Source organism: Myiozetetes cayanensis, unplaced genomic scaffold, assembly GCF_022539395.1.
Source record: "Myiozetetes cayanensis isolate MyiCay16 unplaced genomic scaffold, myiCay2020 scf2-11, whole genome shotgun sequence".
In the NCBI taxonomy this organism is placed as follows: Eukaryota; Metazoa; Chordata; class Aves; order Passeriformes; family Tyrannidae; genus Myiozetetes; species Myiozetetes cayanensis.
Window position 1 is genome coordinate 22,737,402 of NW_026087411.1, and position 17,990 is coordinate 22,755,391.

Sequence of the window (17,990 nt, forward strand, 5' to 3'; positions counted from 1 at the left end):
TTACTAAAAAAATAAATTAAACTGTCACATACAGTACATCACCCGCTACAAAGTGCTGCATGTTAAACAATGCAAGTTAACTGCAGTAAAGACCATAAAAGCCTTTAGCAATTTATAAGGTATAAAGGAGCAGTTTAAGACAGAAACAGTTTATACAAACACTGAACCTTTTCCGGATTTTGCTGTAGCTAATTTCCATTAACTTTGCTAGGCATTGATCCAAAAAAGCAGTACACATTTTCCTGACAGTCTTTGATGTCAATGCCACTTTTACTCAGCTGCAATGCAGGTAAAAGACCACATTCTTTAAACATCTCAGTCATCTAGAAAAAGCTAAATAGGAAGTACCCAAGCAGCTATTGTGAGCAGATTAATACACTGAAAGCATTATTTAGCCATGAAGAAGAAATGAGGCTGATCTAGATAAGCAATATTAACATTTTTTGATTTAAATATGTACAAGCACGTAGATTTTTCTGAATGTATGGCAAGTTGTTTACACCAAAGCAAAATTAAAAAAACCCTCCACATCCACTTCATTATGTCACTTAATGCTTTTAACAATATCCTCCATTACAGCAATAAAAACAACTGCTGTGGATTTGTGGTGTTTCTCTGGACTTTACTGCTGTCTCTCTCCTCTTTTCCTGTTGGAAATAAGGCCATTAGGTAGAGGGGTAAAAGAGCACCTAGTGTTAAAATTACAATGAAGCTGTGGCTGCCTGGTTGAAACCCTTATATTTGCATCCCCCCTCAATGCTCCATCTTGCTTGTCATCTTGCTTCAGTACTTCACCAAACCTCCTCACACACTGTGAAATAAAAGGAGTGTAGCATTTAAATTACAGAAAAAATAGACATATTATCAGGATACTCAGCCCAAAGGCATGCAGCATGACATCGAAGGTGACTAATAAAAGGTTGGCTCAGGCTACCTTTCCTGGAAGTGAATGGAGTTTGGGTTATTATTCCAAACCTATTCCTGCTGTAAATGAAGATCGGCCTCAGACATTTTTGCCAGATGTTGGGAAAACTTCCCTCTGCACATTGTTGGGTAGAGCAAAATTGGTTGCCATCAGATCTCTCTCAACTGAGCCTTCTCAGCCACCTTACAAAAATAAATGATACTATCATTTAGTAGGGAACCTTGACAAGTAAATCTGTGTATGTGTTTGAGAGTGGTGGAGGAAGAGGCATGAAAAGAAACTGAATGGTCCAAACATTTTCATTCCTAAATCCTTTTCCAGTTACGCATGCACATCACCTTTAGCCTCTAAAATCAAGTCGGAAGTGGGAAGTTTGTATAATGGTTGTTTCTCAAGAAAGATAGCTTATGAAGGACAACACACAGCAGAACAAATCATTTAGGTTAGAACTAAGAGTAAAGGTAAAGGATATGGAAAAAGGAATTTTGAGTTAGAGAGAAAATACTTATTTCATGTGCTTTGCAACGTAATTACATCACATATGCAAAACATACAAAGATGGCAGAAGAGGCTTCAGAGAGCCACAGTCTAAAGGAACTTCTCTCTAAGGTGATTCAGAGCTGATCAACAATAAATATGTATTTTTACAGGACTGTGTACAACAATATTACTGAATGGCATGGAAAGATGAAATTGAGGGCCCAGATAAACTTGCATTTACCTCTCCTAGTTAGCCAACAACAGAGAAAATATTTGGGGGAATACTGACCAGAAAAAGTCATCTTCCCTTCCATGTGGAAATTAGTAGTGACAGGACAAGCCACATGTAGTGACAGGACAAGGGGGAATATCTTCACACTGAAAGAGCACAGCTTTAGACTAGGTATTAGAAAACAATTCTTGGCTGTGAGGGTGGGGAGGCACTGGAACAGGTTGCCCAGAGAAGTCAGGGATGCCCCACCCCCGGAAGTGTTCCAGGGGAGGTTGGATGGTACCCTGAGCACCCTACTCTAATGAAAGGTGTCCCTGCCCACGACAGGGGCATTAGAAGCACATGATCTTTAAGGTCCCTTCCAACCCAAACCATTCTATGTTTCTGTGAAGTTGAGGAGACACCTAAGACCAAACTCGGTACAGCATTGAATCCTAGGCAATCCTATACTAAATATCACACTCAAGCCTTTTACAGAAATATATTCATCAGTATTTCATTAGGGAAGCAATCCTACATTTTCCTACAGCAACCATTCCTAAACTTCTTCTAGCAATAGTGGTGGCACCATGGGGTTTTGGCATGTCCCAAAGGCTCATTATTCAGAGGGCTGCTGAAACCATCTGCAGTAGCTTGTTCTGGGAGCAGGTCACAAGCATCACGCTGGTTTGGGGAGGGCTCAGGAACTGGGGTGCATGTTTTCTATCACACTGCAAACCCAGCCTGATGACAGAGTGTCAAGTAGCAAGAAGCCTCCCCTGAGAGACATTAGCTTGTACCTTCTTAGCAAATGCTCAGAAGATGGAAAACATCTAAGCATGCTGCATTTGCAACACATCTCATTTATATAGTTGTTCTGAGGCAGATTCAACATCAAGTCAGTGACATTACTGAGCTTTTGCTTATACTAAAAATACTTTAACAAGTACATGTAAATGAATTAAACTGTCCACAATTTAAACAAGAGTCCATCTTCATGGAGTAAAACAGATATTCACAACATTTATATCTTTTTGAGCTACGCATCCAGAGAATTGATAATTCAAGCACATGGCAAAACAAGTGCCTATGATAAAATTGAAGAAGCACTTGAATTATTTCTTCCGTGAACATGTGCACCATGGAATAAGACTGTCAAGATGCTATGGCCAGAGTGATGTGAAACATGCTTAATACTATGAACTGCAAAATTAGAGACTACATTATTCTATTTTCACCTGCCTTTGATCTTTAAGGGCCAAAATAATCTACAACAACTTCAGAAGAATTTTCTTTTTTTAAACATACAATATTGTATTACTATCTGTTCTACAGATTTCATTCTCTCTCACTTAAACCTATCAACCAACTTATCCATAATAATTTTAAAATAAGATACAGAAACTGTACTATTTGTTGTGTTGAAAAAATCAAACAAATTATTGTTGGCCAGTCTTCGCGAGCGAAGATCCGGGGAAGGTCTTTACACCTTCCAGCCTGCGCATTGGATTTTTTAGGTGAGACACAGTGTGCGCGGAACTGAGCCCACCCTTTAATCCTAAGGTTCATCTGCCGGGGCCAAGCGAGCTTGGACGGTGGCAGCAAGGTCCTTAGGACGTAGGTGGGTTGCCTTTAAGGGCTAACAAGCCCCACCTGCCCGGGAGTGGCCCTGACCGGGAATCGAACCCGGGTCTCCGCGGTGATAGCGCCGCGCCTTTACCACTAGACCACCAGGGGCTCCTCAAGCAAATTAACTACATGAATATAACACCTAGACCTGCGTTGTCTTTCAATGCTTCTCCTAGAGTATGAGAGAAGAGTAAGTGCTTTCTACACTTAGTAAAATTCCATCTTTTCTATTTCCTGATGGTTTTTATTAGATAAACTATGCTTAAAAACTAATACAATGTTGACTCATCTTTACGTCACAAAAACTAAATTCTTTGCAATAGTTACTTAGGGTTTACAAGGATTTTTTGGGAGAGTACATGGATGGGTAAAATGTTTGCGGGTAAAGGTGACCAGTACAGGAAGAGCATGGGTGGTGCTTTTATGCATATCAGCAAAAGGTTTGGAAAAGAACCCAAATCACTTGCTGGAGTTCCTCTGGCCAGTGCAGTTTTCGGTTTTCACCCTCCACTGTACCATAACTGAAGAATAAGCCCCTCCCTGCCCCAATTTTGACACTTTTCTATAGAAGCAAGAGACACCACCCAGTCAATATTAAAAGGGCTTCCTTTCAGAAAATGTGCTCAGGTAAATGACAAGCCAACTCTTCAGTGTCTAACCCTTAACCCCAGGAATCACCACATAACCACAAGAGTGAACACCTCAACGCATACCCTGAATCTGGGTCATCCGCAATGCAGCCATTTGCCAAAAATAACAGGACAGCATAAAAACAGTAGCATGGGTGAAGAGCTGAAAGAGAGCGAGGAGCAGATGGGACAGTGGGAAGGGAAGCAACACATCCTGACTAACAGTTACCGACTATTTTATCTATCTACAGTTCGGCGCACTGAAAATGGAGGGCAGGGTGTGACTGAGCAGCTGGGGAAGCAGATGGGACGGAGGAAAGGCTGAAAATTGTGACAAAGCTCTGCCGAAGAGAATGTCAATTTATTTAATTTTTAAAGTGAGCAGCAGAAATGAAGATGGGTTGGGTCCAAGCAATAGGGCATCTTATGTTTGTTAATACACATTGTCAGCGGGTAATGGTGACAAAAGTGTGTTTGGGAGACTGCAGAAACAAAGGGAGGGACTATGTGTGCTCATTAATGATAGTAGAAGTTAGGCTCCAAGATCAGCAGGAGCAGGGGAAAGTCAGCTGATGAGAGGTTGACATCTCAATAGGATACACACTCCTGCACTCTGAAGCTGAGGGACAGACGCTCAATACAGTGAGAGTAGAGACTGCACCACAGAACAGAAACACAACAAAAATAAAGAATTCTCTTTGAATACATGCACAAAATATTCATTTATGAAATAATCCCAAAGAAACTGTGGAATCCCAGGGCTGTAACAGTAACAAGATAAAGAACAAGTCTGCAAGGGAACCAGACGTGCTACCAGATCTTATCCATCAATAACTGCCACACCAAACAGAAGAATAAATTTACTTCCCCATCAACATACACTGTACCCTTCAGTAATCACAGTAGTTATTCTTGTTTACTCTGTTCTTCAGCTAACTCTAACCCAGAACCAGTCCCCTTTACTTCACTTTGTTTTATTTTTCTTGCATTTTACTTTGCTTGCAGTTGTTCCCTTCCTTCTGCCCAAGCTGAACTGTGGCCTGAGGTCATATCCTGTTTCTTTTCAAGGTATATACTTTCCTTCCAAAGCAAAGGTAAAAATTAGCTCCTGGAAAGTTCACACACGAAGGCAGGAACTGACAGCATTTTACCAAGAGACAGGATGATGCAAACAACCTGTAATTCCCTACATCACTCCTATAAAAAGAGGACTACACAATTAAAATCAAGCAGCTGTCAGTTAAGGTCTATTTTCACAAATAGAACTTGATTCTGAATTTAGGAATAAATGCTATATATAGCATTTGAGAAGATACTCATCTTCTCTATTGATGTCTTACTAAACATTCACTCAACAAAACGCTGTCTTGCACTAGCACCATTTCATTTTTAGATTTTCCGAAGGATCTACATTTATAGCCTCTCTCAGCAAAGAGCCAACTCCCCCTTCTGTTTGAAGAAAGCCTCCTACCGATTCATATGTATCCACTACACTTACAGATGCATGTGTGAAAGTTTGACATACACAAAAGTAAATTTCTATACTTGCTCCTACATTTAACTCTTCACCATCAAAGAACCTGCCCAAACATTTATTTTTTTAAAGTGGCAGCTTGTAAAAAGTGTGAAATGAACAGCACTGAAATGCACCATCCTCTTTTCTGTTTTATGTTTAAAGCAGGGGATTTAACTGTGTAATGGCAGCGTACATACTCCTATAAATGTGTCTCAGCTTTCACCAGGGAGGACTGACCAAGAGAGACGCGCATTCTCCTCTGTGTCCAGGTCCTTGGCATCCCTAGTTTTGTTCTTCTGGTTCCCATTATGCTCATTCTGATTCTTTCAGCTCCCTCATCCACATTTTAACATTTTTATCTTTTAAACTGTAATCCAGTCGGGAAGGGGTTTAACTTCATCAATCATGAGTGCTACATTTTCATCCTGCCCTTACGTCCCCCTGATCCCCCAACACTGCCACCAAGAGACTATTATCAAATAAATAATACACAGTAATCATTCCTATCTGATAAACGCTCCCAACAAATACAGACCTCACTTCCCCTGTGGCAAGTTTCTGTAGCTCAAGGCACAGCAGAAAAATCAAGAGTGCAACCACTCCTCAGTGCTTTAACTTGTATTTTTGTAACTGCTGACATCTAATGCGTGGACAAATTTTTGAGGTGAACTACAGGGGGAGGCTGTATTCAAGTAATTGTAACAAAGCAGTACATAACCACCATCAGTCTGACTTCTTGTCAAACCACAGCATGATTAACTTCCTTTTGAAACTGCATTATGAACTGGCCACCAGAAAACTTTCCAACACCTCCAAAACAAAGAGTAAATAATTCTGGTAGGTGGGGAGAAATGTTGTTTTCATTATGACAACTTAGCAGCTACGCAAGGGGCTTCCCAGTTGACCTTGTGGTCTGAAACAGAGGAGTAATGGTTAAAGACAGGCAGAAAATCGCAACAGTTTCTCCAGTGTTAGCTTAAAAAATAATAATTTTTGCAGAGATTGAACAAAAAATGGATGCTTGTACTCAAAAGGTAGGAAACAACAGAATGATATCTTTCAAATCTTTCTGCAGTAATTTTTGTCATTCACCATATAAAAGCCTGTATCATATTGCATATGCTTGTCCCTCACACAAAACAACTCCTATGTTTTCAGTCTTTATGACTGAGTCTTAGGCAAAAAGTTCCCCCAGTTAAAAAAAAAACCAGTATCCCAATGCAAATGTGTCTGTGCGCGTGCATTTTTAGCAGGGCTCTCAAAGTGTTATGGGATTCACTTCTGTGAAGACAAATGAAGGCTATCAAGAAGGTGAAGAAGAGAGAAAATAATAAAATCAAGCAAAAAGAGAAACATGGCAAGAACTTCTTGACTCAGAATTATTGTTGGCATAGCTAGAAGTCACTGGAATGATGAGGATGCAGCAGCCAGCCCCTATTTACCTTTGATGATCATTCAGCAGCCTGGTACAAAACAGCACCTCAACAACTCAGCTTGCTGCTTCTAGGTGCCATACAAAGACCAGTTGTCACAAGTCTTCCCTCACCTTTAGGAAGAGAAGTTTCTGCCAATTTTGAGCCAGAGTACATCTACTTTGCATAGTAAAGATTTCTGGTTAGAGCAATGATATGGCTGAACTCAAGGTTGAGGTGGGGGGTACGGAGTGGGTGGCAAGCCCCTTCCAGTGATCTAGGTTTTGACATTATGGGTAGTACCTAATCTCAAAAAACAATTCTGCATTACAGAATATGAGTTTGATGAAGGCAATTTGTTCATTCTCAGAGAGTCAAGCGACAAACTCAACAGAAGTCTAGAGCAAGTATATAAAAATGTTATGAAGAAAGCATCATTGGCAACACTTGTCACTTAATTGAATCATCATGTTTCAACAAAAAATATGTATGAATTAAACAAAACTATTAGTAAAAAAGAAAAGGCCAGACAGGCTTGACAACAGTAAATAAGTGATATAAATACTTTTTCCACCAAAAGAAGCAAAGATCAAAGCCTAGTGTATAGTGAAGAACAGCTTAGAAGGGTCTTTATTTATTGCAGAGATATTATTAAAGATTTTATCTCACAAGGTGATCAACAAATGTATCTGTCTCAAATGACTTCCTAATGTTTGGTCAGATCTTGCCTCAGCTGCAGAAGGAAACTTTACTTATCTCACAACAGTTCAAAGTGAGTTATACATGCAAAAAGAAATTCTGTCATTAAAGGAATAGTTATACATTTGATCAGTGGCTGTGAAATTCACAGGAATCTTGATCTTGATTAGGCTGAATTTGGGCCCTAACATAGGGCTGAATAATTACTGCAGTGGAACCTAATCGATTTCTTTGTCCCGCTGCCTTTAAACACAGAGGCTCAATCTACTACCCTGTACTATTTAGGTACATTTGCGAGGAGGAGGTTCCAAGTAGTCAAGCTCCTTCTCTTCCACTTCTTTTCCTTGGTTTTTGGCTCTTACATTGTATTGCTTCGTATGCTTTTCAGATTCCTCTTCATTAGTCAAATCATCTAGCAATAAAGTAACCAGAGGAAGTAAAGCTTTCTGCTGGGGTAAAGAGCTAAGTCAGCTCAGCAAAGATTCCAGCAGAAAGGTGTGTGGAGGAGGAAGTAGCAAGACTACAAGGAAGGGAGGAAAGAGAAATTCAACCTTTCCCTCTTCAGTAGCAATGAGCTGTTTAGATCAGCTAGTTCCTTTTCGAACCACAGAGGTCAAGCTCACCAGTCAGAACCTTTCCATGCTCCACATCAGCTTTCTGCCGGACCACTGTAAAATGCATAGCTTATTAGGAACAACTGTAGAGATTTTTATGCCCCCTCACCACACCTCAACTCCGAAAGCCATCTAAAAGTCTGCTCTCTGCAAAGCTGAGGATACCAATTTTCAGATGTACCACGTCTGTTATCCAAAACAATAGAGATATTTTAACTGTAGAGACAAATGTATGGAGTTCATTCTTCTGAGGAAAAAGATAACCTAACATTCTAATCACACTAATCAGAAACATACAAATATACAAAATATTTTCCCTTTTGCAAAGAGGGTTTGGGTAGGAAATTTCATCATACTGAAAGAGAATTAATTAGTGCACCTCATTACAGCCATAAATAAAAAACGTAGAAATCAAAGTATTTTATACTTTTAAAAAAACCAAAACACTTACAAAAATAGTACAAATTGCTTTAAAACAAGCCTTCCTTAAAATTAGTTGATTTCTCAAAATGAATTGTTTATGACATATTTAGCTTCTTACTAAATAAATCTACAAATAGAAAAAGAACTTAAACTAAAAATTCATCATAGCATGATTATTAAAAGAGAGACCTTTACGACTCAATTAAAAAAAGAAATCTTACTAAACTGAACGACATGTTTTCACTTTAAGAAAGAACTAAAAAGATAAATGTTGCTGTTTCAATTTAGATTAAAACATTAATTTTATCCATCTGCCAACTTCATCCCCCCTTGCTACATCTTCCTCTTGGATGATTTCCAAATATTTCTTTTTCAAAAATTCATTGATTTTAAGGTGTTGCCAACTATTCTAAGGTTTAAATAATTTTAAATCTATTTTTATACCAAGATCTAATTTTTTTAATAGATCTGTATCTCATTTTCCTTAAGGAAAAAAATTTAAAACACTGCAAGAATGATAGCTATTAGTATTTTCTTTCAGAAGTCTGGCACATTATTTTTTAAAAGTCAATACAAATTCTATCATTGATTTCCAATGAGTTACCAGTGGAGTCTCTGTTCATCTGTAAGGAATTAATATAGAATCAGTGAATCAAAGCACTACTTTGCTCAATACAGGCCTAAATATTACTTGAAAAAAATAAAATATAAAACAAAACAAAAACCAAACAAAAACAAACCAACAAAACCAAACCAAACAAAAAAAGCCTGATAGAAACACAACGGAACTTCTCCTGTTTAATATAAAGTCCCCAGATAAGCCCTAGCTTATGATGCATAGCATTTATTGATGTTTTATATGTAATGCTTTGCTGAAAAGGCAATATTAATTAATTCAGTTCTCATTTACTGATAACTAACAAGTAATCTCTAGGGGGAAAAAAGATACATAGACAACTTCTCATAACACAACTTACTGAAACATGAAAGTTCAGAACAGTGTAAGTTGAAAAGTACATAAGGAGTATCAGCTCTTTTAAAGTTGAAATCAGGAAGCCACGCACTGGTTTGAAACTAGTATAAATTAAAAGTTTCAGAACCAATTTTTTAGGGCCAGGAAATTTACTGTTTTCAGTAAATATTTCTTTATATGCTGATTTTACTTATCACAAATAATGCCCATGTTTCTTTGTTCATTCTAGCTCAATATGCCTCAGATGACATTTAAAAGCCTGTCAGACTGCTACAAAAGTGTTATTTCCTCATATTACACTAGGTTTGAAGTGCTGAGACTGAAACTACCATAAAATCTGCATAAATATAGGGTCTTTATATATATATAGTCAGCACAAGAATTCAGTGAAGGATGAGATTTGACTGTGCTTTATTTATATTTCTAAATTTTCCCTTTGCAAGTGAATTGAGACCATATAGTGTGGGAGGGGAAGGAGGTAGTTTTGATATCATTTTTGTTATTGTTTGTCATTAATTCCATCTTAAAAACAGAGCAGAATTAAAATTTAACTTACACTTCTAGATTTTTATATATTTTATTAATTAAACACCTCCTGCTCAACTGAACTATGTAACTCCATTTAACAATAATATATGAGGAGGTTTGGTAAACAGAATGAGTTAAAAAAAAGCATAAACCTGTGCTTTGTATATTTTCAGAAACTCATCTGCTATTCTGGGGACAAAAATAAACTTTCCTTCTCAAAAATAGCCCTCAAAAGCCAACACAGGCACTGAGTGAAGCACAAGAATGCAAAGGATTTCAGCTTGTCAACAGATGACATTTAAGTGAAAAACTCAGCCCCCAGAAGGGAGTCTTCAGCACCACAGTGACTAGGCTTGCAGCACACCTCTCACTAAAACAGGACTATTGGAATATTTCCGAAAGCCAGATTACATGGGGGACATTTATACAGGGTGTTAAGAAATTTTCAGTTTCTTTCAAATGTGGTACATCTCAGAGAATGTCATATCACTCCACCCCTTGATAAGGAAATGTCAAAATCCAACTACTCATCTGCTCCCCAGTCTCAGCATTCAAGAAGAAAATGGGAGTTAGTTAGAAGAGTGAGGAAAGAGCAATAAGGAGTGGTTTGCAAAGACTGTAGCTCACATCATTGTAGAGAAACCTTCAAGGTACAGAGCAAATCATGACTCAGCCATTACTGAATGCAGCAAGATCTGTCTAAGGCACCAATTCAGATGCCAAAACTATTCATATTAAAAATATTGGCTTCAGAAATATTTCAGGGTAAGATGTGAAAGTGTCTTCTAAGGAAGGTCTACAGCTATGTTTCCAAACAGAAATGAACAACAAAGGAAACATGGAAGACACTAGACAGGCCAATAAAAACACTGGATGAAAACAAAGAGCAGGAAAGAGAGTAAAATGCACTTGGTTCATTGTTAGGGAGTTCATTTATGCAAAAAAGAACCCTAGTGCCAGAATCAGTTAACTATAATTGGAACTATGTGTTAGAAATTAATCCAACAAATAAAACCCCACCTTCATAATGCCACAGCCATTATAATTTTTGTGATATTTAAGCACTTAATTCCTTAAGAGTTCTTTTAAAATTTCTACTATAGTGACATCAGATATAAAAAGCCCCTACACTTACATTTCCACACACAGCTGGATGCCTAAAAAGCTATGTTGTCTTCCAGTCTAGAGACAAACAAATGCAGCTGATCAGATGGTGAAGCTCAGTTACACCCTAGAGGGAAGATTAACAGAGCTGATAAACTCCTTCTCTAGGAAGGTAAAAAGCTGCTTCCAGACTATCACTGAAATTGCAGTGATGGACAATTGGGTGATATAAGGTAGCACTGGCTGTTATTGGCTCCTAAATTGCTGAGTTGCATCAGCTGCCACACATGGGATGCTACGGCAGTGAAAAGTGAAATGGCTGGGATGGAGAACAAGCATCATTACTTGAGCATCAAGATTCTATCAGAATGGAGAGTGAGTCTCTACAAAAACAACATTATATAGGAGTAGAAATTCTGTGCCTTATCACAGGAAGGAAGCAAGGCATATGAATTATTTATTCTTTAAAACAGTTATTAGAAGATTTGGGATTAAGTAGAGAGCAAACCTGCAGATTAAAATGACCATCAACATTAAAAAATAGTCATTTAAAAAATATTTTAAAATTTAAAATAGTGCTTTTTGCATACGATTGCATGTCAAAGTCAATTTTGTCCTTTGCAAACAACAGCAAGAAGGTCGAAAGTATCAGCAAAGTGAAAATATCAGAGGACTTCAAGGCAAAATAATACTTTCTTTACTTGGATCTTTAGCTGCATAACATTTCCCAGTGTAAGCTTGTTCCCAGATGCAAGCAGCTGCTACATGCTCATTTCTCCAGGAAACACATGGTTAGAAATATATACTCCTAATTTTAGTGAAGATGAATATTTTAAGGCCATCCTGAGTGAAATCAGAATACAAATGTTAAAACTGGCTTCTGTTCAGCCATATACTACGTGACAAGCATTTGCTTACTCTAGGACTGCAGAGGAAGCTTTTAAGACCATGCATATTTCCACTGTTTGCTTTACTGATACTGTGCAAAATTCCAGTTGGAATGGAGGGTGGGCAAGGGAGTGTTAACTCTTTTATCTGTTATTCATGACTTTTAATCTTGGTTAAACCAAACTAGTAACCAGCAACTTCAGATAAGCACAGAGCCAGGAAACAAGAACATGAAATAAAGAGAGATTCAACTTACAATTAAATCTTGAATAAGTGAAATGGAAAGTATCCTCTTGATGCCATTTTCCACAATTACTCCAAACCAATTAAGTGCGCCCCAGTACCACAAATAACTCTGTCCTCCGTGCCAATAGCTTACAAAAGCAAAAGTGAGGGCTGTAGAAAATAGCATTCCAAGCAAACTGGACTGAGATCCTCCCATTGGAACATAAATGTACCTGTAGGTCAAACAACAGATAAGCAACTCTGTTAGAGATTTCACTGAAATCTCAGAAAAACATCCAACCACAGAACAAATTTGTTAATTTCTAGCATAAAAAAAAATTTGAATAATTACCTGACATGCTCTACTTACAGAGTTTGCCCTAGTTTCCACAAAGCTACAGACCACACTTCATGAAATCCACACATGTAATATTTGGCAAAAAGACAATTTTGTGGTCCTGGGAACTCTCCACTGGCAAATGCATAGCATAAGCTATACTCTCAAAATTGCAGATGACAAATATTCAGGTTATTTAAACTGGAATAGTTCTAAGTCAACTACAGAAATTACCTGTAATCTTCCTGTGAACTTAAATTACAGAACTCTTAACAAAAAATTTAAAGCATTATATATAGTCATAACCCATAGGTTGGTTTCCTTTTGTCAGAAATAGAGGCACATGCAAACATGTTTATTTTTAGAAGTTTGTAATTTCTTTCTTTTTATTTATTTCACTAAACATTATAGGAAGTGAAAATATTTCCTATTTTGGTCTTATACTCTCTGGATCATGTCATCCTAATGACCTTCAGAGCACATATACCAAAAAATCCCAAAACCTATATGAAGCACTCTGCATGCATTCTGTATTTAAATTGAATCCAAGAGTCAGAAGCTTAGTCATTACTTGATGCTTATAAGTGTCCAGAAAGCAGTGCTCCTTCAGCAGAAATACCAGAAGCAATGGGATTCTGAAAGCTGACGCTGTTTTGTAGGTCATTTCACTTCTATCCTTCCTAAAGAACTAAATCCACTCCTGGCATTTTCTAAGTAAAGCATGGCCACTGGCCAGAATTTATCTGAAGAAGTTGCATATTTCTGTCAACACCTTGAAGAAGCCCATCAGGCACTGGAGTCACCATCCAGCTCATGGGTACCAGCGAGGAGATGTGCTATATGAGAACTACCAGTGACAGCTCTCCTCAGCTGCCACTCCTTCAGCATATTTGAGACTATTCCTACTTATTAAGATAATTAAAGGAAATTTTTTGCAGTGAATTTTTTCTCTCTGGTTATCAGTTTTCACATTCAGAGAAAAATATTAGCTTAAAAATTTAAAAGGGAAATTAACATACTACTTTGTTCCTAATCTTAGGAAGTAAGAAAATAAGTAACAGGGTAAATTAAAGTGATGAGCATAATTAAAGGGTAAACAGAAAAATCATTTAAAAAACCTGTCAAATGCTCTTTAAGCATAACATCAATACACATTTTTACTTCAACCTGCTACAGGGAACATCTGATTACATTTATAATGTTTTTCGGCATAGGTGTGCTTTTTCACTAAGCATATGAAAATAAATAGAAATTAAGATCAATAGTTTCTATTTACGTTGTATTTTTCTTCTCTCTCCCCTTCCTATGTTTAAACAATATGACAATAACAGACACTTGCAGATGCAATCAATTAATCTCATAGCAGAGATGTTCATCTTAACAGTCTGTAACCAGGTGAATTCCCTGCAGGACTGTGGCATGGACGGTGAAAAGAGCAGAGCCACAGATCCTGCTGCTTCAGCAAATTCCTTCTACGAGAAGGATTACAGAAATGAGAGAGACCTTTTTAAAGGCTAATTGGTTTATTTTTTAGGCAGGGCCCATTGCTCCAGGCTGGCTGGAGGAGGGCTGGCAGCCCTGCTCCGTGGTAGGGAAACCACATCCCTGAGAGGAACACCTCTATGGCCCTACGGCAGTGCTTTGTTTCACAGAGCTTCACCCAGAGGAGCCAAAATAGGACACTGCCCAGCCCTGCCATGCTCAGCAAAGCTCATCCTCTGTCTGCTGTACATTTATTGAAACACAGCACTTAAAAGTAACCCAGACACTATTGAAAAGACAATTCTCTGTGACAGAGACCTGACTCTAATCCCCACAGAAACCCTTCTGCTGACCTCAAAAGACCCTGTGTTAAATCCATGGCACAAAAGGTAGCTTTCACTGCAGAAGTAGCTCTGGATTTCTGTACAGTCCCCTTTCCTGCAGTGAGACTGTTTTGTAGGCTCCAGCCATCTTGTCAGCACAGGCAACCTCCACTGGCACTGGCATTGCCTGGAACAGCTCAGGAGCACCAACCTGTTCATTTCCAATTGTTCATTTCCAACTGCAGCTCAGTTTAGGTTGGCCTGAAGGGCTTTCAGTTTACTGTGCAGAGAAAAATAGGCTATTCTCTGATTTTTAGTGTTTAATAGCAGCAGCTAGATGATTTAGTGGCAATAACTCATAATTCTGATGAATATTCAAGGTTAGCAAAGTTCCTCCTAGTGAAATCCATGCCAAATGTGCAATGGAAAACACACTTGCACTATCTATGTGAAAACCTGTCTGAAGAAGGACAGAAGCCAAAATTAGTCAAAATCTTTACTAACACTTTGACCTTTCCCTCCAGTACTGTGGAGTCTGCCTCCCTTCCCAGGAGAGAAATGCAAAGCAGAAAGCAATGCCCCTCTCCTTCCCTGCTAATGCTATAAGAAAATGCAAAGGCAGCTGGCTGCCATCCCTTGTCACAAGAGCAGTAACCACTCTCAGATGGTGTGGTCTTGCCTCCCACCCGTCAGGGCATTCCCACTGGCAATTTTAAAGTGGGTATGAAGGAGTGACTGATGTTGAGTCATTTCTAACAATCAGTGTGAAGAACAATCCTGTAAGTTCCTGTGTTTTTTACACAGAAAAACATTGTGAAAAAATTCATTATTACATTACAGAACAAACGAAGGACAAAAACTTTGCTACCTCTTCATCCATGCACATTCTATCCATGTGATGTACTTGTCCATACATACTTATGTTGGCAGGGCTGCATACAAGCAATAGGTAACTCAGTGTGCAGCCAGCGGCAGAGCCTGCCTCAATGCCAGACACTGTGCTCTCTGACATAACCAAAATTGTCTTGCAAAAGAACCACTGACAGAGCTCTTGTTACAAAAATGCATTTTGCTTATTTTTGAGCATCCTGGTAGTTCAGAATCTAATTTTTCAATACTTTTCCTGTGTGTTTACACAGAAGAGTACTCATTTGATTACACTTACACTTGAGTGTGACAGAGAATAAACCAGGAAAATACATTATTAAGGCAGATGTGGGAGAAAAATATTACTTCTGTATTATCACTTACAACACAACCCACACTTCATAACTAACAATTTGTTATGGTTTAACCTTGGCCAGCAACTAAGCCCCACACAGCCCCTCGCTCACTCTCCCTTGGTGGTACAGGGAAGAAAAGCAGTCTCTTATAGTACATTAGTAAAGTTGTTCTGCCCTGCAGTTTGCTAACAAAATCTGTGAGGAGGGAAGGAAGAAGGCAGGGAGACAGAGAGTTTAAGGGGCAATGGCGACTGTAATTTGATGCCTTTTTTATCTGCATGCTTCCTAACTTTTCTCCTTCTTACCAATACTACTCTCTGCCTTCAATCTACCCCTCCAGTCCCTCTGTACTGTGAACCCTGTACTGTACCCAGGGTTTACACAAACAGAGAAGTTCTTATAAAGCATGCTGACCTGCTGCACGATATGTAGAATAGCATTACATAAATATATCATTTTAAGCTTTCATGCAGCTTTTAAGACTATTCTAATTTCTAATCACAGAAAATCCACGGAGAAGCTCAAAATCCCCAGTTCAGGGACTACTAGCACATAAAAGTAACCATGGATCTTCATGGTAGCCTAACACATCTCAAAGGAACACCCTTGTAGACAAGTTTCTTAACAGCTCATAAACAGATTACACCTTTACTCCAGACATGCAAGGAAGGCAGACTTAGCTGAAAAATGTGGTGCCATTGTACAAAAAATTTATCTTAACTCACAGACACACAGGAGAAGAAAACTCAGCACTTATTTGGTGGTCAATGAACCAAAGGCAGACAACTGAAAGGAAGAAACAAAATACTCTGCAAAGAGAAAAGGATTTCAAGTTAAGTAGATCTGAGGGTATTAATTGGTCATGTCCCTCCATGTTGTTTTAGAAGTATAGGCAAACATGGTCTCCCTTAAGATCCATGAAAATTACAAACAGGAAGATTAGACCTGTGGGAGATGCTTAGTATAAAAAAACACAGGCTAGGTGAGTATTTAAAAATAAAACATCAACTTAGGGGACCAAAAGTTAATCTCTTAAAAAACTTTAAAGGAGAAATTTGAAGGTGAAAGAACAGATTTCTAGGTAGATTATCAGAGAGGAACTTCTGAATGTCACAGGTCAGGTTTTGCCAACCATTCCTGGGCTGGCTAGACCTCCTTTAGGGACAACAAGGAAAGGTACACTGTTAGAAGAAAACATTGTGCACATTAGATGGAGAGAAAAGAAGGGGCAAGAGAACATCCTGTAATAAATACCTCAAAACATCTGGGGTGAGTTTGAAGCACATAAATACAAATTTTGAGAGGATGTTATATAGCAAAATTATTTGCACGCACACTCCCACACCTGACACAACTATACATACATTTTTAGCCTTCCCCTCTCAACACAAAGATGTCAGTATTAGCTATATTTCTATGGACTCCGCTTTAATTTCAAATTAAAACTTACACACCATGAAACATGTTACTTTAACAAACAAAGCATACTGTGTATGTGTCTTCCAAATAACAAAGCACCTTACATTTCATCCTGTGTACAGTAGTTTAAATCAGCTTATCCACAGCCAGCAAGCTGTTCCATTTACGCAATTTATCTTGATTTTAACTCACAAAGTGAACATTAGAGAATTGGATAAAATATGCAAATGGTACCATCTAAATCCCTAAAGTAATGCAAACACAAACATAATAGCTGAGGTATTTAACAGTGACATTTACTTACAGAGAATACCTTTTAAATCCAATAACCATTTTGTTAGTTTTCTTGAAGTGGTAATCTACAGAAAAATCATAAGAGATCTGACAACCATTCCCTGGAAAACATACGGTTTCTTTTCTTTCAATGACTCTACATTAAAAAGTGTTTATTCTGGTAACTTCAAAAAACCTCTAAGAGGAGCATGTATAACCAGTTAAGAATCCCTCAGAAGGACTATTATTACTTGAGGCCTCCATACACTGCTCTTACTTCCACATGCATGTGATTCTAAACATATTTAAATCTTGAATTAAGTGCAAGTAAAGCACCTGTTTAACTGTTGTTATGTCCAGGGGCTTTCTTCAACACATGCCTGAATTTCTTCTTGAAGTAAGGTCATACAGCAAGATGTGTGCAGTCCATGATTTCCTCCCCCCGCTTTCCTTAGCCATCAGTCTTGGAATGTCTTATCCAGAACCAGGTGAAATATTAAAAAAAATGTTAATTTGCATGTAATGGCAAACTTCTTGTACATACAATTAATGTATGAAGACTTTGTGTTTTATTTCAGGGAACATTAGATGCCTAAAATTCCAATGCCTCTCTACGTTTCAAAGCATTCAAGGGTTAACTGTTTTGCTGTTACAGTGTTTTGAGTTGGGCATTTACA

The 17,990-nt window shown here is 38.2% G+C and overlaps 1 protein-coding gene across 2 annotated transcripts in view; it reads right to left on the reverse strand.

Annotated features, from left to right (window-relative positions):
• HHAT (hedgehog acyltransferase) overlaps positions 1-17,990 on the reverse strand; it is a 149,230-nt gene that overhangs the window by 61,885 nt on the left and 69,355 nt on the right. For both annotated transcript variants that reach the window (XM_050314383.1, XM_050314382.1), the window contains one exon: positions 12,288-12,489. In XM_050314383.1, coding sequence (XP_050170340.1) covers positions 12,288-12,489 — 202 coding nt within the window. The remainder of the gene's footprint in view (positions 1-12,287; positions 12,490-17,990) is intronic.